At 39.4% G+C, this 23,443-nt stretch overlaps 1 protein-coding gene across 29 annotated transcripts in view; it reads right to left on the bottom strand.

Moving 5' to 3' along the window:
* NRXN3 (neurexin 3) overlaps nucleotides 1-23,443 on the bottom strand; it is a 1,586,092-nt gene that overhangs the window by 135,472 nt on the left and 1,427,177 nt on the right. For all 29 annotated transcript variants that reach the window (XM_044230674.1, XM_044230680.1, XM_044230666.1 and 26 more), the window contains one exon: nucleotides 18,581-18,888. In XM_044230674.1, the coding sequence (XP_044086609.1) occupies nucleotides 18,581-18,888 (308 nt within the window). The remainder of the gene's footprint in view (nucleotides 1-18,580; nucleotides 18,889-23,443) is intronic.

Raw genomic sequence — 23,443 nt, 5'->3', positions numbered from 1 at the left:
CAGTTGGTGGCATCACAATTCCAGACTTCAAGCTCTATTACAAAGCTATTACATCATCAAGACAGTATGGTACTGGCACAGACACAGACACATAGATCAGTGGAACAGAATAAAGCGCCCAGATATGGACCCTCCACTCTATGGTCAACTAATCTTCGACAAAGCAGTAAAGAATGTCCAATGGAAAAAAGAATATGTATTATTTGCCCCAAGGGTACATTTCCCAAGTGGTGTTGGGAAAATTGGAGAGCCACATGCAGAAGAATGAAACTGGATCATTTCCTTACACCACACACAAAAATAGACTCAATGGAAGAAAGACGTCAATGTGAGACAGGAATCCACCAAAATCCTTGAGGAGAACACATGCAGCAACCTCTTTGACCTCAGCCACAGCAGCTTCTTCCTAGAAACATTGCCAAAGGCAAGGGAAGCAAGGCAAAAGTGAACTATTGGGACTTCATCAAGATCAAAAGCTTTTGCACAGCAAAGGATACATTCAACAAACCAAAGACAACTGACAGAATGGGAGATGTTATTCACAAATGACATATTAGGTAAAGGGCTGGTATCCAAAATCTATAAAGAATTTATCAAACTCAAGGTCCAAAGAACTACTAATCCAATCTAGACATGGGCAGAGGACAAGAACAGACATTTCTACAAAGAAGACATCCAAGTGGCCAACAGACAAATGAAAAAGTGCTCAACATCACTTGGCATCAGGGAAATACAAATTAAAACCACAGTGAGAAACTTCCTCACACACCAGTCAGAATGGCTAAAATGAACATGTCAGGAAACAGATATTGGTGAGGATGTGGAGAGAGGGGAACCCTCCTACACTCTTGGTGGGAATGCAAACTGGTGCAACCACTCCGGAAAACAGCATGGAGGTTCCTCAAGAAGTTGAAAATAGAGCTACTCTATGACCCAGCAATCACACTACTGGGTATTTACCCTAAAGATACAAATGTAGTGTTTCGAGGGGGCAAGTGCACCTGAATGTTTGTCCACAATAGCCAAACTATGGAAAGAACCTAGATGTCCATCAACAGATGAATGGATAAACGAGATGTGACATACAATGGAATACTATGCAGCCACCAAGCGAAATGAAATCTTGCCATTTACAATGACATGGATGGAACTAGAGGGTATTATACTGAGCAAAACAAGTCAATCAGAGAAAGACAATTATATTATCTCCCTGATATGAGGAATTTGAGAGGCAGAGTTGGGGGTTTAGGGGTTAGGGAAGGAAAAAATGAAACAAGATGGGATTGGGAGGGAGACAAACCTAAGAGACTCTTAATCTCACAAAACAAACTGAGGATTGCTGGGGGCACGGGGTGTGTGGAAAGGGTGGTTGGTTTATGGACATTGGGGAGGGTATGTGCTATGGTGAGTGCCATGAAGTGTGTAAGCCTGATGATTCACATACCTATACCCCTGGGGCAAATAATACATGATGTGTTCATAAAAATAAATAATAATTAAAAAAGAGACAAAAACAAAAACAAAAATACACAAAGATAGAGGCCCCTAAGGGAAAACAAAAAGAATTCAAAGAATTCAAAGGTTTGCCTCAGTATACAGGAGGAGTTGGTAATATGATAATTCTTATCAGAATTTTGTATTGATAGTAAATTTTAGTATATAATCATAATAATATTTATGTATTTCATATTTGTTATTATGATTATTATATAAAACACTCAAGGCTCCATATACCACTTGTTACCCTCCAAATGCCATGCTTATCTGAAATCATAGTTGTTCATTGTGCGTGTGTGTGTGTTGTAAATGCTTAGTAAGAGCTGAACGGAACAAATTCTATCAAAATCAGGGTGCCGACAGAGGACTAGCGGGTGAGTTACAACAGTGGTACAAGTGCACAAGGCTCAGGGGAGCAGCAGCAGGGAGTTCTGGAGACCTCGGCTGGAAGTGCTAGCTTGAGCTCTGCTGATAATGAGCTGAAATTCAGAGAAAAAATAACACAAAACAGACCAGGTGCATTCTAGGAGTCAGATATCAAACTGTTATCTCAACAACTGCAACACTGGCATCTGAAGTCATTGAACAAAGGCTTTCAAATGTATTAGTGAAGATGATTCCCAACCTACAAGTCCCTCTCAGGGAAACTATTAAGCAGGGATGAGGACAGATAAGATGTTCTTTTGAATCTCAGTGACTGTACTTTTCACTCACCCTTTCTTGGGAGGCTACAGGAGGAGACACACCTTCAGAAAGCATGAGTAAACTAAGAAAGACAAAGCTTGGGATTTAACATGAAATGGAAGCCCAGGGATTTCCCAGAGTGAGAAGCAAGGATGCTCCCCGGGGATAGCTGTAAGCCTCGAGCCATATCAGACTGGAGACAGAAGACTATCAGGAGATCGCCAAGAGAGAAAGTATTAATGCTAGAGTACCAGTGTGCTATTGCTTTGTTTGCTGTTGTTAATGCAGAATAATTGGCATACAATATTTTGTTAGTTTACAGTGTATAACACAGTGACTGAGCATTTATGTAAATTACAAAATGCTCATCATAATAATGCAGTTACCATTTGTCCCCATACAAAGTTATCCCAATATTATTGACTTCATACCTTGGGCTACACTACATCCCTGTGTCTTACTTATTTTATTACTGGGACATTGTACCTCTTAATACCCTCCGCCTATTTTGTCCCACTTCCCACCCCTCCCTTCAGGCAACCATCACTTTTTTCTCTGTGTCTATGAGTTTATTCTATTTGGTCATTTTGTTTTTTCTTGTTTTTAGATTCCACATACAAGTAAAATCATATAGTATTTGTCCTTCTCTGACTTATATCACCTTGCATAATACCCTCTAGCTCCATCCATGCTATTGTAAATGTCAAGATTTTATTCTTTTTATGGCTGAGTAATAGTCCATTGAATAAATGTATGTATGTATGTAAAGAAACTGTGGTATGTGCACGCACGCACACACACACACATTTTTCTTTATCCAATCATCTACTCATGAACACTTATGTTGCTTCTATATCTCAGGTACTTTAAGTAACACTGTGATGAACATAAAAAGTTGGTATCTCAAATGAGTGTTTTCTTGGGATAAATATCTAGAAGTGGAATTGCTATACCACTTTTGTTTAATACTATGCCCCAAAATAACTCAATGAATTAAAGACTTCAATATAAGACTTGGAAACATTAAACTCCTAGAAGAAAACAGGTAGTACTTTGACACATGCTGTGATAGTTTTGGATCTGCCTCCTCAGGCATGGACAATAAAAGCAAAAACAAACAAATGGGATTACATCACACTAAAAGGCTTTTGCACAGCCAAGGAAAGCCGCAACAGAATGAAAAGGCAACCTACTGAATTGGAGAAGATATTTGCAGATGATATATTCTATAAGGGCTTAACATAGAAAATATATAAAGAACTCAAAACATCCAATATAAAACAATCTAATAAACAATCTCATTGAAAAATGGGCAGAGGATCCAAGAAGATATTTTTCAAAAGAAGATATACAGGTGGCCAACAGGCACATGAAAAGATGCTCAACATCACTAATGATCAGGGAAATGCAAATCAAAACCGCAATGAGGTATCACTTCACACCTGTCAGAATGGCTAGCATCAACAAGAAAAGAAATAATGTGTGTTGGAGAGGATGTGGGGAAAAGGGAACTCTCCTGCACTGCTGGCAGGAATAAAAATTAGCGCAGCCACTCTGGAAAACAGTATGGAGGTTCCTCAAAAAATTAAAAGCAGAATTATCATACGAGCCAGCAATTGCACTGCTAGGTATTTATCTGAAGAAAATGAAAACACTACCTGTGTGTTTATATGGAGAGAGGTTTTATAGTTGTTTGCTATAATACCAATAGGTGGATAGGAGAATAAGCTAATGAGAAAATGAGGATATTTATTAATGAAGAGTTGCGGGAGAAAGGAAATACCAGGGGCAGACATTTATTCCATTTCTTTCACTGCTTGTACCCTCAGTTCCTAGAATAGTGCCTGGCATATTCTAAGCTCCCAGGGATTATCTGTAGAATAAATGAGTGCATGTATGATTTTACATTTTTCTCAATAAATGGAAGTCATAAAAATGTAAACTCAGAACACTGATTCAATCAAAATGTGACAGAATTTTATTGGGAAATTGAAGGTGAGGAAGTGTGTGTGAGTTGGAAAATGGAGAGGGTGAGAAAATGCAATCCTTTTCTTCCAGAGTCAGAAGATATTAGTTAATGTTTAACTGAAAAAGTCAAGAAATATAAGCATATTATTAGAAATATCGAGGGAAATGTCTGAAAAAGCATCAAAGAAGGTTTTCAGTGTGGAGCAGGACTACAAGGCACAGGGGAATGGGGAAAAAGACTTCTGTGCTTCTGGTGTTGTTTGCTTGTTTTCTTTGTGTTTGTGTGTGTGTGTTTGGTTTTTTTTTAAGATTTTATTTATTTATTTGACAGAGAGAGATCACAAGTAGGCAGAGAGGCAGGCAGAGAGAGAGAGGGGGAAGCAGGCTCACTGCTGAGCAGAGAGCCCGATGTGGGGCTCGATCCCAGGACCCTGAGATCATGACCTGAGCCGAAGGCAGAGGCTTAACCCACTGAGCCACCCAGGCGCCCCTTGTTTGTATGTCTTTAAAGGAGACTCCATGCCCAACTGAGATCCATGAGAATCGTGCTTATTTTCTTCTAGGTCTCTAGATACTGTCTTCGCCGCCAACCCCCCCACCCCCCTCTGGGGAAGTATAGTTGACACACAATGTTAGTTTCAGGTATACAACATAGCATTTCAACATTTATATACCTTACAAAGTGATCACCCTTATAAATCGAGCTACCATCTGACTAGATCCTGCCTTAACTTGGGTTCCTCAGGAAATGGACCCTAATTGCCAGTTTTGTGTTTGGGAAGTTTAGAGAAGAATGCTGTCAGATTCTAGGAAGAGAGAGGAGATGAACTTTAATGAATTTGCATCAAAGACTGCAGCTGACCTCAACACTCACATAGTGCATTCTAGCTAGGAGGCCCTTTCCAGCTGTGCAGACTGGAGGCAAGTAGCTGGGTCTTTATATACACCCCCCTCCCCCATAGCTCTAGGCACCACTCACTGGATATGGGCACATCCACTGGAAGGGGCTAGATTTCAGGCAAGGTGGCTTCCTTAGCCAAGGGCAGCTCCAGGGAAGGAGTCTGCGGATAGCCATTAGCTGACACTCCTCTAGCAGATGAAGTAATAATGCATCTGTTCCAATGTAATGGTACCTCTGCACTAAAGTGCATTTCTAAAGTAATGGAAATCTGGGTGCTATGTCGGTTTTGAGCTATCTAGATGCAATATTTAGATAAATATTAAATTAACCCATCAAATTAATACATGCTTATTGCTTAAACTTAAAAAGGTGGGCAAGTAATTTGCCTCTGGATATACAACTTTTAATGATTAAGACAGAACTTAAAACCAGGTTGGCCCATCCCTTAAGCTCAATCAGTCATGTGGGTTGAATAATTGGACAATCTCTGAGACGCTTCCAATATTAACAGTCCATGAAACTAGAATCTCAAGCCAATAAACAAAATATTTGCAATAAACATCACACACATAGTCCTTGAGGTGAAAATAGGTTTCAAACACAGTTATTTTATGGTAATATGGTTTTACTATTGCCAACTTGTTAGCCAAAAAAGAGGCATTGCTTAAATTTGACACTTGTCTTTTCTGAGTAGAAATTAAAGACCTTATTCTGAGAGCTGACCTGTAGAAACAGAGATGGCTGCTGTTTCTTGCCTCTGTAACTGTTAATTGCAGATCAGTGTGCTAAAGTTTCTGGAGAAACTTAAAACATGTGCTCAGATTCAGAAAAATACCTTAAAAGTCCTACCAGATTATTGAGGCAGAAATACATTCATTCTTTGTTTCAGCAAAGCCTGGACTCTTCAGGTGCCCAATGTTGGTGTAATAGAATATACGCCCTATGAGGAAAGAGGGTCTTTGTTTTGTGTTTCTGCAGACTGAGTGCCTAGAATAGTACCCAGCCCATAGTAGGTACTTAATTTACTCAAACACTTGTTAACTGAATACAAAGTCCAACTACATTGAAGTCACATGTGGCACTGCAGCCGTAAATTCCATTTCCTCATGAACTCAACTCCAGAAATACAGCATTTTCTGAATCAGATTATCGTACTTTTTGTCTAGGTTAATGAATTTGCCATTTTATCAGTAGACACATGTGTTGTGATAATGCTTTTACTATGGTCCCATTTTCCCAACAAAGATCACTGTTGTGTAGTCCTCCTAAATAAGGGAGCCAGAAATTACTTAGCAATCACCTTTTCTTTGAACGAGAAACAGAAGAGAATCAGACACTGTAGCTCACACAATACCTTCATGGAGAGCATTATTTATTTTTTTTAAGTAATTCTTTCAAAAACTTGAAATCAGCTAGGATACGGAGGCAATTGTATTATGGGAGTTAGACAGCAATGAAATTATCCTGTCCGGACTTTTGCATAAGTGGTCAGGAATAGCATTTGCATACGTTATATCATATTGATTCTTGTAGATAGAGACTCAATAAAGACAAAAGAACATATGCGAAAATACATGCCTGGGGGAAAAATATAGAAGACACAGATGGAGGCATCTGTTATGGCTGGCTTTAAGATAAAAACAACAAAAAATCATAAAACAAACAAACAAAATCAGAAATAAATGGTAACCACAAAACCCCATCTAGGTCAGTTCTCTTTAGCACAAAGTGAGTAGTTCTACCTTGCCCTTGCTCACTTCTCCCCCGTGAAATCTGCTTCCAAATGTCATCCCTTCCCTCTTGCCAAGCAGAATAGATAGGGCAGGAAGGAGCTAATAATGATAATAATAATAATGAGGAATGGCCTCAGAGATATATTTCACGTTTCTTTCTTTCTCCTTGTCTTACTTCAGAGGACTAGCTTCCCAGCCAGTGGGGCATTAATCATCAGAACAGCAGCTCTGAGATAAAGCCTGGGTGAAATTTCATTGTGCATTATAGTGTGAGTCGTGGGTGCATGAATACGTGTCTCTCTCAGTATCTGGAAGGAGAAAGTGGAGAGGCAGAGGAGAAAAAATCTGTCATTTTATATATTTATACTGCTCAAGATGGTCAGGACTGGTTCCCCATTGTTACTGCGGATTAAAATCATTCATGTCCTTCTGCTTTCATCAGAGGTCACCGCTCAGAAAGGGGGATAAATATTTTGACAAGTTAAATTCTACTTACTTTTTTTTTTTTTCCATCTGCCTTGGGGGCATGTAGCAGAGTAAGGGACAGAAGGAGGGGATAGTGGAATCAGGTCTGTCTGATGGGTTACAGTTTTCTTTGTTCATCCTCAACTGGAGGATTAATTTTCTCACTTACACAGTGGTTTGGGTTAGCAGTTCCTGTTTTTGAAGATCCCTGAATGAAGTTTGGGGAGACTGTTTGGGAGAGATAGCTAAACAGATGTTGTTCCTCAACAAGGAACTAGAAACTAGAACTAGAAACACCTACGAGATCCCTGCTCCACAAAGTGAGTCCACATACTACAACAGGACATCATCTGGGAGCTAGCTGGAAATGCGTCATCTTAGGTCCCACTCCAAAATGGAAACAGAATCTGTGACTTAAGAAGGTCACCCTAGTGATCGGGGTGTTTCTGAAGCACTATTCTAGCTAGCACATGCAAACCCATGAGCAGCCTCTCCCTCCCTCCCTTTCTAGCTTCACACTTACACACCCTCACAGGCAAACCCAGATGGGAGGAGAGATAGGAGAGGCTGCATTATGTACACAAGTCAGTCAAATTGCTATCAAGCAATTCTCTCAGTGACTGCTAGCCTCTACAGATATGGTGTGCATTGACTTTCCCAGCCCTCTCTCCCCCCGTATGACGAGAGAACCTTACAGTCTCCATTTAGCTAACAGAACTAGCTCTTTAGACAACCCAAGGCATTAATTAGAAGGCTTCAAAAGGCAGGGCTGTCATAACAGCTTCAGTGTGTTTCTAATTTTTACAATCATTCAAACACGCACCAGAAAGGTATGAAAGCACATTCCACCCCTCCTACCGCCTTGTCAGAAACAGAATGGAAATATCCAACGTGAAGCCTGGCTAGCAATGATTGCTACTTGAAGTCATTTCCTTGCCATATATAAATAGAAATAAAGGGATATATTTTTAAAAGAATAAAATAGAACCAATTCTTGAATCTCAGTTTAAACTAGAATCTTTTTTTTTTTTTTTTTTTGAGACAATTCAAGAGACGTTAAATAGTTTATTTTCTACACAGGGCTGGTCACTGTGGAACCCCTTCTGAACTTTCAGTGAAGAGGGAGGATATGAAAAGTATCATTATTTGTAGTTTTAATTATATCAAAAATATTCTATTACTTTCTCTCAACTTTAGCCATCCAATCCGTGAAATGGGTAGATAGTTCTTACAGTGATCTTACTAGAGTATTTCTCCTTATTTTTCTCCTCTCCTCAACTTTCCTTGTCCTTCCCTCTGCTCATTTATTCACCCATCAGCTGTCACTTTATGGGCAAGGCACTTTACTAGCTCCTGTTGAAAAGATGTGCATCTACCCTTTCACTTGTTAGACACAGAAAGAGTGGAGACCTAAGCGTGCTAATTGCCGTGTCCTAGTCCAAATGGTTAATTAGTAACAGGAGAAAAAATAAAATGTAGATGCTAAGGAGACCTGGATTAGAATCTCCATTAAGACAACATCAACAGCCTTTTATTAAGTGCCACTAATTTAAGCCCTTGACTTTACTATCTTACCCCACCCATGAAGTTGGTGTTATAATCTCCATATTTCAAATAATGAAACTAAGTTCTGTGAAGCAACGCAGTCAAAATCCCACAACTGGTAAATGAAGGTCTGCCTAGAGTCTTGGTCTTAATCACTCTTTATCCATGAATGAAGTCTCCCAATGCCCGCTTCGATGCACTTTTTCCTTCCTACCAGTTCGCCTCCTCATATCTGTCTTTGTCTACCTTGAACATGAATAATATTGGCCCCTTTCTCTACCTCCTCATCTACAGGTAAGCATTCATTCATCCATTTTACACATTTTTTCTTTTCTTCAACAAACATTACTGAGCCCCTCTTTGAGGCAGGCGCCGGGCCAGGCCTTCACTGTCGAGTGATGAACTACACAGAGGTTGTTCTTGCTGTCACAGTAGTGGTCTCTCATAGTATCTTCCATCAGTGTTCTTTCAAAAGATTATGAAGACAGGTAACTATGGAGCCAGCTGAAGCATAGGGTCATGACCGGGAGTAAATGGGTTCGTATAACATACGCAGCCATGAGACGAAAATCAAAGAGGTAACAAAGCAGACAGAAGATTCCCACCAACCTACCCTCAAACATACGGCCTGGTAAATGAGCCTCAAGTTTATTCTCTATCCATACCAATGAATAGAAATAGTGGGTCATTAAAAATCATCTTTATTTGCCAATATTTAAAGATGGGTTTTAGGAGAATTAAGAATTAAGTAATTTGGAAAAGGAATAAGGAGAAGAAATTGGAGAGGGAAAGTGGGTGATATTACATGTGCACAAGTATCCTGGAAACTCTAAATGCTAGAAGCAGCCCTTTTCAAATAAGCCCTAAACAAAGAGAATTTAAGACCAGAAGTGAACAAGGACAATCTTGCCCATCAGACCCAAGGGGTTGTTTCTGGGACTCTTTATTCTTTTTTTGGTAAAGAGGGACAGAAGGAGAGGGAGAGAGAATCTTAAGTAGGTTCTGTCCTCAGCATAGAGCTCAACCAGGGGTTCAGTCTCACAACCCTGAGATCAGGACCTGAGCTGAAAACAAATGTCAGACACATAACTGACTGAGCCACCCAGATGTCCCTGGGACTCTATTCTTCAGACAAAAAAGAGAAGCAAAACCCCTATTAATGACCATCACCACTGGTGAGCTTTATCCCTGGTCTGTGGGGTACAACATGCTTGGTAGTAAGATCCAGCCTGTAAGTGTTAAGAAGTGTGTGTACTCCTAGAGAAGGTGCCAGTAGATGGGTGTGTTTTGACCACTACTGACTGAGGGTTTACTCTGTGCTTTGGAGCTCTGATACTATCTGAGACAAAGATCTCCCCACCCAGGAACTCACATACCACTAAGGAGAGGCAATAAACAGATAAATATGTAATACCATGTAAGGTAGAGCTAGCTGCCAAGGCAGACAGTAAGGTAGGGGGTGCTAGAGAGTGTTACTTTATAGGATGGTCAAGGAGGGCTTCTCTATAAGGGGCCACATGAGCGGACACTTAGATAATTTAAGGGAGTGAGTCTTGCAAATGGCTGGGAAGAACTGCTTTAGGCAGAGAAAACGGCCGGTGAAAAGACACAGATAGGCTTGGTATGCTGAAGCAGGGCTGGCACTAATCAGGCACTCATCTAAGGTGTAACATTTAAGGGAGTTGCCCCCCTAAATCATTTATTCAACATACATAATATTTTATTGCAATATTTTAGAGTCAATATCAATGCAAAAAAAATTTCCAGGATGAGGAAAGTAACATTTTAAATACAGACAGGATCCAATTCTGCAACTGTACAACACTTTCTCGCCTCTTCTTTATCTAGAAGAAGACCTTTATCAGGGAGAAGACCATATTTTCTGTCACACTCCTCCAGCTACACAGTTCTTCTAGATCTTCCTTGAAGATCAATGAGGAGATCCACACATCACAGAGTAAGGATTTTGGCTTCAGACTTGGCCAAGTAGTAGGTCGGGTGATTGGTAAAACCACCTGGAGCACTAGAAACATTGGGGACCTCCACAGTGAGTAGTCAAGAGCTGAACCCTACTTTTCCCCCAGCTGTTCAGTGGCTCAAAATAAGTGCCAGCACTTTATCAGTAGTTCTGGTGGACCCTCATCCTATAAATATTATAATCTAATCTAATTAGAGGGGCATCTTTACAATTTGTAGCAAGTTGCAGACTTAATCTTCATTTGCAGATGAGGACCTTCTCAGAAACCTTTAAGGGACTAATCTCAGCTTTGGGAAGTTCTGATCCCATCCACTAAAAGTATTAAAGAGGTGACCAACACAAATGACAGTATATTCTCTTCCCTGGCCTATTTGTACTACCAACATAGAGTTCTTTAGGAGGTAGGTAAACTCACCAAGCTCTCCCTCTCTCTCTTTTTTATTCCCATGAAAATAATGTAATTCCTGAGAGAAAATGTCACTGGAGTTTTACTAGCTAATGAGAAAATTAGAGTCCAATCCCCCCCCCCCCGACAAAATTATTCTCTGAGAAGGGGGAAAAAAAAAGTACCTGTATGAGAGTAAGGAGGAGACAGAAGATATTTCTTGGCTGGCAGCTAAAGTCTAATTAGACTGACAAATCTTCAGTGCCTTCCCCAGTTATGAGGCTTGGCAGGAAAGGAGCCAGCCCTGGAGCCGCACATTATGTAAGGCTGTTAATCAATATTAGTTGAGCCCTGATCCTAAAAATAAACTTCCCCTAGAGGCTCTGTTGTCTAGTGGTAAAAGTGAGGGCTTAGAAACTGTGTGGACTCCTTGTCTCACTTCTGTCAAGCTGGTGGCAGCAAGGAAAATGTGGAGGGGGCCCAGAGAGGTTAATTCCTTAAGTACAATCATTCTTGATACAACATGATCGACCTCCTGTTAAAGCATGGTTTTTGGGATGAGGTAGATAGATTTGTCTTATATACCAATCCAAGACAGTTTGATTATTCAAAGAACCTTGAGAAAGTGTGGTACTCTAGCCAGTCCCACAAAGCCACCGATAACAAAGTGCTGTAAATGTGTGGGCCATGAGTTTCGTTGAAACAATATGACATTCCTGCTATTTGACCATTTCAATCTATAAAAATGGCAATTTCATACAGTTTACTCTAGTAGAACGCTTTATATGTAATAACCATTCAGGAAAGCCAAATCCCACTTCAGAAAATGAGAAAGTTCTCACAGAAATCTCTTCTAATTGATGAGTTCAGGCCTCTGGTTCAGTCTGGGACCCTCACAGGAAATCCTGGGTGATCACAGGGTTGTGCGGGTGTAGATAAAATGGTTCTTTGTGTATTTGGGAAAATTAAAGAGGGAGACTTTGTTTAAAATGGAAATAGGAAGCAATGCCCTGTTACTCTTTGTCAACTGCAGAGCCAAGAGGAAGAAAGGGACCTTGTCAGTCTCTACGACAATAACTACTACTTTACTTTTCCAGCAGGAGGAAGAAAGGCTTTCTCCTCCCCCTGGCAACAAACAGCCCAGTCAAGGAGAGACTGCCACAACTCAGCCAATGAAAAGCCACCACACTTTGAACTCCCAGTTTACTTCAACACACCTACTGTTTATAACACCCTTCCCAACTCCATCCCTTCCTCTATAAAAGAGATGTCCTCTCCTTTGTTCTCTAGACTTTGCCTATGGTTTTGTTGTAGCTCACTCCCAAACTGGAATTCTGTTACCTCCAAATTAACCCTTGTTTGCTAGTAAAATAATGGCTAGTTTTATTTTTAAGGTTCATATTTATCCAGTCACATAGGAAGTCAAAGCTTTTTGAGGATCTGTGAGTTCTAGGAGAGCCTCTTGGTTTGAAATGGTTTCCTAGTGTCTGGGATTCAGTGAAAACTTAAGGGTAGGTCATGGCCCAGGTTTTTTTTTATGCACAGTTGTATTTATTACTCATAATCATGGAAAAGTAATTCATTTTGCAAAGAAAGAAACCAAGGCTTAGAGAAGCTAATTGACCTCCCCAGAGATACACAGCTAAGTAACTGGAAAAATCCGGAGTCCAGCCCAGGAATTCTGAGCGAGAGGCCACTCTCTTCCCTCCCACACACCAAAACTCTATGTGGATTATGCTGTATGATGGATCACGTGTTTAATCACAAGTGTTTTTCTTTGTTTTGCAATAATCAATCTCAAGTCTGAAGTGTTTTTCACTAGCCCCAGTCTAAAACTGAAAGAAGACCAGAAGGAGGAATTTCCAGATAGGTATAGTTACAAAGCCTGAAAAAGTGGCTTGTTTCTGGAATTTTTGGAAGTCATTCACCTTCAACTGCCAAATTTATGAGTCTGAGGTAAGAATGAACTCTCACGAAACTCTCAAGTCTTTCATTTCTCTGTTTATCAGGATAATTCCAATCTAGCTGAGCATTGTGATTTTCTGGTAACAGCAGCTCTAGCCAATGTCAAGGTGACTTCACCAATGTCCAGCACAGAAAGTGGGTCACGATCAGTATCCTGCTAATAGCATATAAAGGATTTCAAATGGCGATTTGCTCAGAACACACTGAGTTCTTTCTTTACTGATAATCACTCAGTCTGGAGGCTTAAGGGAAGAGAATACACATTATTTTAGGAACTCTGTTCCTCTTGGCCTTTTCCTACCTCACAGGAACATTTTGGTCTTGGTGACTGCAAGTCACCAAAGACATTTACTTTCCACTTTTGCTTTCTCTCCTGAATGGGGATCAAGGAATTTGAACATCGACTGACTAAATTGAGCTTTTCCATCACAATAGTAATCCCGACACCCACCGAGGTCAGTTGTAATATAAGCGCCTGCTTAATTGCTGGGCAATCCCTGGGAGTAAGACGAACAGGACATCCAATGCAGTTCTCCTCTCTGAGTCTTCTCCCAACTGGGAGAGTCTGGGGCCAAGCCTTTCAGAATCTGGCTCTATTGCTTCTCACAGATCTCCCTGTGTATTCTTTGTTCTAGTTGGACTTGGCCATCTCTCTCGGAAATTACCATCCCTGACTTTGACAATATCACTTCTGACATTTAGCCAACCTGAGATTTCTTTCTCTTCCCCATGTATCCAATTATACTCAGTCTCTAAGGCCCAGATCCATTCCCACCTCATTCATGAGACCAAGCCAAAACCATCCCATACAACTCCCTCATTCCCCGCCCCCCAACACCATTTGTAGGTCACTACCTCTTATTGATTGCTCATGTCAAGCTCCATGATGCAAGGATCCTGAATTCTTTTTCTTTCCAAACTTAAAAGCATGTGGATAGATAAATTTCATAACAGGACATATTCTCTGAGGCCCACAGAACTCCATATTGGTTTAAAAATGGAAGAAAAAATTAAAGATGGGAAGTGAGCTATCAGCGAAATCCATTCCTGAGAACTTAGAAACTTTCATTTGCCATAACTGATTCCAGCTTCCAAATTCAATCCTGACCCTCCTTCAAATCTCTATCCCCCCAAAACCTTCCAGCCCCTGCTCTGTACTACAGATACTACTGTCAGTAGAAGCACCCCATTTTCTCAGGTAGATCCTTGCTTGAGAGGATATTTATTCACATACCAAATGTTGGGGATAGAATAAAATAATAAGGTTAAAACATATTTAATCCTACTCCTCAAGATGCACCTGTTTTAAGCATTTTACATGTATTAACTCAGTTAACCTTATAGCAATCCCATGATATAAGCAGTACCCTAGTAGTACCCTTCCCTCCAATTTTACAAATTGGTAGACTTAGGTTAGTTACAAATTCTTGCTATCCTCCCATGAAGAAGTGAGGTTTGTGTTTCCTTTCTCTAAAACTTCAAAACCTGGAAAAACTTTCTCTAGGAGTTCTGAACCTCCATGAATTAGGAGCTACAGAGACAGGTACATGGATCCAGCTGAATCCAGTGTTTCTAGTTAACTCACCAAGACACAAGGTATGTGAATGAAGCCAGACTTTCTGGACCAGAGCAGCCACTGAGTGACCTCAGTCAAATCCCTGTGGGGCAGAAGAATTGCCTTGCTGAGCCCTGCCCAAATTTCTGAGCCACAGAATTGTGAGATCCAATGACACAGTTGTAATTTTAAGCCACTAAGTAATGGGGAAATTTTTTTTCATAACAATAGTTAGCTGGAACATATGTGACTTCCTCAGAGTCTCTCAGCTAGTATGAAGAAGATCTAGGTTTTAACGCCAAGCAGCCCAACTCCAAGTATATGCATTTAATCACTGCTCTAGTCTTAGCACTGAAGAAAAATTAAAATTGTCCAAAGTGTCCCTCATTCTGGAGGGAAAACCATCTGTAAGCCATGCCACTTCTGGTTGTTAGATGATGATAAGGTATGTTATAAAGCCTATTTTTTTTTCTAATCTATTCAATAAATATTTATTGAGCACCTACCTTTACTTGAATACTACCACTCACCCACCTGCTTTCTCAATGTAGTCACCTGTTTTCTCAACTTTTTTTTTTTTTTTTTAATATTCAGGGGAGGACCTAGACACACTCTTCTTCTTCTTCTTTTTTTTTTTTTTTTAAGAATTATTTATTTCAGAGAGAGAGTGCATGATCAGGGAGGGGGAGGGGCACAGGGAGAGAAGAAAAGGGAAGCAGACTCCCCACTAAGAGGGGAGCATGACACAGGGCTCCATTGCAGGACCCTGAGATTATGACATGAGCTAAAACCAAGAGTCAGATGCTTAAATGACTGAGCCACCCAGGTGCCCTTGGACACACTCTTCTTAATATAGGGTAAACACCTGACGCTTGGGTACCATGGCTGTCAGTAATTTAACACAGTCCATGTGATCCACAAGAAGTACTGTAACAAACTGGAGTATCAGAAAGATCAAAGTAGTGATTACTTCCAGGAGGCTGGAGCATTGGAGAGACATGTCAACTCAAAAACTATTAGTTTATGGTCACACACAGGTCAGAGGAGCACTGAAAACACTTTGCAGTTTTCCTTTGATCCGAAATCAACACAAACCAAAGTCAATCAGAAACGAACTACCAAATGTTTCCTTAGCTTGTGCTTCAAGAAGAAACCAGTGGATTGTTGTATAACCAGATGGTTTTACACCAAGGTTTTTATGCCTATTTTATTTCTCCTGGAAGAGTCTAATTTTAGGACAACCTGGTCTATCAAGCCTGTCAAAGCAAAGGAATCACCTTTCAAAGCAAAGAGTGTCACCTGGAAAATGCTGTCAGATTTCACACATGATTGGCTGGGTAAATGTGAAATCCAGCCTTCCCCACTTCTTTTTTCAAAATTTTTATGAGTCCACTTCACCAGAGAATGGTAGCTGGATTACAGAGGACACATGAGAACTTCTGAGACTGACTTCCTCACCCAGTCATCAGAGCCTGAGAATTTTCCTAAATCTTGGGTCCCCAGTCCTAATACAGGCTTGATACAATCTGTACTTGAGATCAGAAAAGGGATGGACACAAGACAGGCTGCTGAGATTTTATGGAGCTCAGGGCAAAATTCTATCTATCTATCTATCTATTTATACATACTTTCAGTTTTTGATTTATGGAGCCCAGGGCAAAGATGATTGATTCATTCATTGATTGATTTATAATTTTAAGTTTTTATTTAGGCCCTAGTTAGTTAACATGCAGTGTAATATTAGTTTCAGGAGTATAATTTAGTGATTCTTCACTTCTATATAATACCAGTGCTCATCAGAATATGTGCCAGGGTAAAGTTCTTATGGCTAGTTGGCAAGGACAAAAAAGTCCAAAATCTTTGGCATAAAGTAATTTCCTTTAGCTAATCTTTACAAAGAATATGGATCTTTTTGATACTTCATCCCAATTTTGCTAGACTGTTGTCTTTTCTTTAAGAGTTTGCATTTACACATCCTTAAGAACAAATATGGCACCATTTATAACTTCTCTTTATAGCCATGGTAGAAGCAACGCGAAAGATATGTAGATGAAATCCAGTTAACACTGGACTCAGGGAAAGAAACTCTAACAGGAGGCTGTTAGAGAGGGCATCCTCCAGCCGTCCACATCTTCCAAAATGACAACAGATTCTACGATGTCTGGAGTCATAATCACTTGCAAGACTTTTGTGCCTTGTACCCTGCTCTCCTGTGGAAGTTTTGGCTTTCCTAGTTCTTAGAAAGACTCATCCAGTGTTAGGTAAGTCTATTTGCATATTTGCTACAGGAGGAAAAGCCAAAAACTGATAATTGTCATGACTTAGTCCCTGAATCCCTATGTAACATTAAATCCTCCTGAGGTCAGTAAAAATTTGGCCCCGAAAAAGACTACAGGACCAGCCACTCCTATGAAGAAAAAACCATTTATTCCTCTGCTTCCCATAGAGTTAGCGGAATATATTACGACAGAAACAGAACAAGTCTGCCAGGACCTGGGCAGACAGAACTATCCTTTCACCAACCATAAACAGATCCGCTCTTGAGCTATAGAGAGTCATAATAGAAATATATATTGCCTTTTATCTTCTTTTCAGTGAGTAGAGTGAAGTGTCAGGAGTTATTGCTTTAATATCAGTAGAGAAGAAGCTATTTCTTTTTTGAGCATGTACGTAGGTATACACGTAACAGCGCATACAACTATATGACTGTTATGCTAACCTGGTTCTTAGTAGCCTTTCTAAAACACATAAAATTGGCCTGATAACATCATCAGTGCCTCAAATTGTTCCCATGGAATCACGTAAGGAGCTGTCAGGGTAACTTCTGCTCAAAGAAAAGGGAAAAGGAAGACAACATTTTTACCTCTACTTAGCTCCCATAAACTTAATGCAGAAGAATGAGAACACATAGGGGTCTTAATTGATTATTGACTTTACGTTTACAATGCCCACTGAAATCAATGGGAGGGTGATGTCAAAGACTCAACTGAGCCCCTGGATAATGTCTTAAAACTAAGAAACAGAAGGGACAAGTACTGATCTACAGAATCTTCTATAAACACTAACTAGGCTCGGGGTAATTTCCCCACAAGCAATTGGAATGTCTTATTTTATGCCACAGCATTTAAGGCTAATAACTCGATTAACCTCCCATCCCCTACTAACCAGATTTATGAAATGCCAAGGGAGTCAGCAAAGCATTAAGTCTTAGCTTGGGTATAATTACTTTTAAGTGAAAAAAACCAAACCATTACCACAAAACTAAGGGCTTCCTACATAGCTAAACTCAGACCTTTGTAATTTCTAATGCAATATAGGACCTCAGTCAAATATAAAAGAAATGAAATAGACAAAAAATAGCAAGTGATTGATCAACAATAATAAAACAAAGACTGCATTTTATAAGCATTAGTTGAACCTCTAGCTTCAATTGCGCCTTTTTTAATGCTGCCCATTGGCCTCAAAACGGAACAATTCATATTTCAGCAAAGTCACTGAGAGGTTGTGAATAGAACTGAACTACAATATAGTCTCTCCTATGATAACAAATTTTCCTTTGCCCCTTTTCCCTTTTTACTATTGAAAAAAAAAAGTAATGAAATGAAAAGGAGGAGTATTTCATACTGAAAGTGTTAGCCATTGCTCATTTTGAATAACAGCTTTACTGTTTCAGCCATAAATATGATAGGAATAATAACCCATGAGTGCACGCAAAACTTTTATAACTTCTTGAGCGGTGAATTTGTCTTTCTCTACTCTAAGATCTTATTGCTATGAGCATCTGTAGGCATCCTTCCTACAAACATAGTAATTCAGACTCTTGAGCAACATAGCAACACTGACCTTATAGTAATGTCTCAAAGACAAAAAAGCAGAATCAATTAGGAATTGGTGAAAGGCTTACCTGAATGCTTGCTGTAGAGCGATTTTTGCGGGTTGTGGTAGTAGCCATTGTAGTGGTGGTTTCCATGACAGTGGTAGACATTTCTGGTGGCATGGAGGTTGTCTGTGTTGTTCCCAAGATTGACGGGACTTCTCCCACCAGCCGGACGCTTCCATTGATTTTAATATTGGGGTTGTTCTCAGCTGCCATGTTCAGTACTTTCAAACCATCATAATAGAGCCCAGAGAGCTGGCCTTGGAAGAGACGTCCTTTGTCTTTTCCACCGATGGCTATTTGCGCCTGGGTGTTGAAGATGGTTAACTGCCGGCCTAGTGGGTTGGGTGGAGGAAACATTATTATTCCCATATGTTACCTTTCTTTGCCTTACCTGGTCTGAATGGACCAGGCATCAAAACAGGCTTCCTTGAGCAAATGAAGGGGAGAAAACTGGATAACAAAAATTCAATAGACATTAGCAAGTAACATTCCACTATGTTTTATCTCTTCCACTGTCTAGCTGAATATCCTAGATAAGCTGAATAATTGAGTCTCTATTTCATTATTGTGAGGAAAGAGAAATCATGGTTCAATGATCTGCAGTACTTCAGTCTTCTTGGATATGCAGTTGTGGATGACAGAAGGAACCCCTAAATCAGGTAATGACCTCAATAAAGCCTAAATACCCACTGTACTGATTTTCAACCTACAAAGGCACATAATGGCAATTAAATAGAATTTTATATGGCAAACAAATACTTGGTAAGGTAACTCAGAATATTAAATTTTAAAAATAGGCCTGATTACTGAAATTAAATGAAATTCCAATTAAAAGACTTGGATTCATCACATCTGTGTAGAAATGAAGTTTACCCACCAAATACTTCCTTTCCTAGAAATGTTCGTAATACATAAATTCTATCTATACTTGTTTAATAAACATCATGACAGATAATTTCCTACCTTTTTTAGTGTGGGGGAGGGATGGGATGATGGCCATACAACTATATCTCTCCCTAAAACATGGGAAATAAACAAGCACTGATAATTTTTCTGGGGCGGCAGAAAGAAAAAACAAAAATGTCATTCCAAATCAGTGAATTTAAAAAAGGGTGATGGGTTTTCATGAAAAAGCAACACAGAAAATTCCTTAAAACAATAGACATGTTAATGTGTTGAAAACTATCAGTAGTTAACTTATTTGGAGTCCCCATTTGGGGAACCATTTGTGTGTCTGTGAATAGAAAACTATCAGAATGAAATCATGACAGAACAGAGTTTAGAATAGTGCAACTCAATTTATCTTCCTCCCAACTACCCCTACTTAAAAAAGCTTCTCTTAAGTGCTAGATCTTTCCCAGAAAAACCCGAACAGCTTTCTAAGGCTAAGACATTCTATGCTATTATTTCTTCAGATTATTTCCTTCTGGTTTTCCATATGGAGATGAGGGAGAATCTTATTAATGGAATTAAATATATCCTTTTTGAATTTTTCTTCACTTAAGTCAGTAATCAAACAATATTCCGCTCATTTTTAATTTAATCACTTGAATTATTTTAGCAATAAATGGCTGGCATGTTTTCTTATTCCTGCCTGCTTATAAAAAGGTAGTCTATTTTTAAAAGGCTAAGGGTTTTTGCCCCCACAATCTCCAATATGAATAAAGGCAAACAGTGATGTTTGGGCTCTTAACCTCTACCACCATTACAGGTCTTTAAATCTCTACAATGATTAGCTATCCTTGAGTTTCCAGTGTATAAAGTGGAATGCCTTGTGAATGTACATTAATAGGTGAAATGGAAGAGTCAGAGAAGGGGAAATGTATCTGCTCAGAAGGAACTCTTTATACAAGAGTCAGTTCTGCTTATGGGTTAAGTCTTAAGGGCATATTAGTCAAGAATTATGTATGAATAATACCTTTTTGGAAGCTTCAAACACAGTAGTATGGAGAACCGGCCAAAGAGAGTTTTGTTATAATGAAAATGATCTGCACTCTATAAAAATATTTGGAGCATGGAAATGGAATCTGTTGGATTTGATAACAGAATTGTCCAGCTCCTAAGGGAACAATCAAAATAGATCTAATAGATTTCCATTATTTTCTCACCAATTCCTTCACTGCCCTGTAAACATGTATCATCACCAGTCCGTTGGCCTCTCATTTCTCACATAAGATGCAGCAAAATGTTCAATGCACAATAACACTGGATAATGGCCTGGAGCTCAACGCTATTTACTGCTATTTCTTTGACAACAGTTTTTTTTCTAGGGGGACTAAGTTTACTGCAAAAGAAATGTCATGATAGAAGGAGAGAATAATACACCCTCAACCTTGCACAGACTTCGGCGGGCCACTTAATAAAGAAGGAGCTGCCTAGAAGGGTATCTCTAGGACTCAGTCCAGCAGCTTATACCTCATAGCCCCAATGCCGAGCTATCCCTTCCGTTCACATAACTGTCGGCCAACCATAATATTTATTCATCTCCTTTTTGGTATATGCTCTAGCACTGATGATCAGTGAATAGGGATAGCTAGTTATAGGCAAGAATTTTATATTTCTCATATTTCTGAAAGTACTTCACATCTGTAATGGTCTTCACCTTATTTTCCTAGTGATATTATTCTGCCAGTTATTACAAATAAAAAAGTGGATCAGGGAGAATTGAAATGCTTAGTTGAATTACACTGGCTAGAAATGGTGGATCTCCTTCATTCCAGGTGCCACAGGGCACTGCATAAAATGGTCTTTGCTTGCTCAAGACTAATCCAAGCATGGAGAAGGGCAAGACATGTTTCCTGGGCTGCAGGACAAAGCCACTGCTCCACGTCTGGTTATTGCTGCATTCCAAGAGAGATCTAATGATTTCTTGAGAACAAGAAACTGGTGGGTTGAAACAGGGAAGGAAGTTGTCTATGCTTCAATTTTCCATGATGCTATAGGAAGTGTCTGGATATTTGTTTGCTTCTCTGTTTCAAGGTCTATTTGTGGCTAGATCTATTTTTCTTCTATTTCAGGAATCTTTCCTAGCCTTCTGTACCTTGGATTAGGTAGCTTAAGAGTAAAACTGGCAGCCACTAAAGTAATAGTGGGAAACTCTATTTCTATTTTTTTTTTCTGTTTCTAGTGGGAAACTGAGAAACTTTCTCAGTCTCTGCCAGCTCTTCCTCTGATCAATTTAGCTCTATCAGAGAAGCAGGAGTAAATGAATAACTGAGAACTGGTCATCACTACCCTTTCCCTCTGAAGGGTTATAATAAGGGACAGACTGGAGTAAGTTTTATCATTTGCCCAAGATTTCTCAAAATCAATGTCAGATCTCATTATTGTCATGCATTATGATCAATCTTTTTTTATAATAAGCAACTATGATATCTATATCAACATCTCAATCTAAGAATCGTTCTATCATCCATAATGCTCAATTTGGTTATACTAGGAGAGGGTCCATAGCAGGCTACTTTCTGTTTTGTTTTGGGTGCCCACCTTCTTGGAAGTCATTACTTTTACTTCATTTGGATATCAGGTTCACATATTGCTTAAATTAAATCTCTGCACGTCTCTAGTCAGTGTTGCACAAAGACTAATTAATTAAACCTCAGAACACCCTTGGGGAATAGGCAGTATTATTTCTCCTCTCCTCCGATGGGAAATCTGAGATATAAAGAGGCTAAGTGGATTGTCTAAGGTCAGAAAGTATCAGTCAATAGTAGACAGAGCCAGAAAACAGACTCAGGAATGCAGTGACCCAGATCTCTTCTCCAATGACAAAAATAACTCCAAGGAGGCATTCCAAGTGCTTCCTGATATGTCTGCCTATTCATCCTTCCATCTTTACCCTTTTTTAACTTGTTTTCTTTACAAGGTCTTTTGGTATCTATTTTCTACTCCTTTTGAGGGGAAGGTTTGCTAGACAGAGGAAGGGGTAAAGCAATAGAATGAATAGATGTTACTCACCAAAGTATTTTTTTTTTTTTAAAGTAACTTCAGTTACAGTAGTTCAGAAGAGAGAACCTCCAAGTTTGGAAATAACCATTTTCAATATTATATGCATACATAAATACATACGTATCTCGTTAAGAAACTAGCAAGCCGCCCTCTATACCCCCCCAGACCCACCCCTCCCCCTTGATTTGTTGTCTACTTGAAAGCATCCTTCTATATGAAAGCCAACTGATAATAGTGCTATCAGAAGGAAAACTAAAAGCCTACTCATAACTTTATAATGGTTGATACAAATGAAAACGCCTGGCATGCTCTTAAACTTAGACTTCAAAAAGGCGATGGAGTAAAAGAAAATATTATTAACATAAAATCGAAAGAAAAAAAATTCTCTCAGACACATGAGAGTCAGACATGCATCTAGTTTTCTTCTCCTTTTTAAAAAGTGAGGCAATCATAGTCTTTAGTGTTAAAGGGACTTTATGTGCTGGTGATTACTGAACAAAATTATTTGCTTTTTAGAGTTATTCTTAATTTATTTTTAATTAGACCACATACGTTAAAAACAGGGCAAACAGTTAAGACTCAGTGAGGATTTTCCGTGTTGAAGGGTCTAAATGTTGTCACCCAACTTAAAACCGTAATTAAGTTTGCTTAAGTTGCATATTAATATATTCAATTAGTTTTTATGTATAACTCAGTCAAATCTCTACGAATTTTAGGAACTCGCTGAATGTCTTGAGACAAGAGTAGCTTGTACTGGCTCAGGAAAGAAGGGAATAAAGAGCTTCCAGAAACAGAATTTTCTCCATTGAAAGATAATAGTTTACACCCTAGCGAACTGAAGCCACACAGAAAATTCTAACATCGGGTATAACCGCTGCCCTCTTTTATTAACAAAGTGGTTGTTTTCTTCAGCAAATCAGAACTGCTGTTTTGCCTTTC

The sequence above is a fragment of the Neovison vison genome, chromosome 13 (assembly GCF_020171115.1).
Source record: "Neovison vison isolate M4711 chromosome 13, ASM_NN_V1, whole genome shotgun sequence".
Taxonomy (NCBI): Eukaryota; Metazoa; Chordata; class Mammalia; order Carnivora; family Mustelidae; genus Neogale; species Neogale vison.
This window is presented reverse-complemented; position numbering and strand designations above follow the sequence as displayed.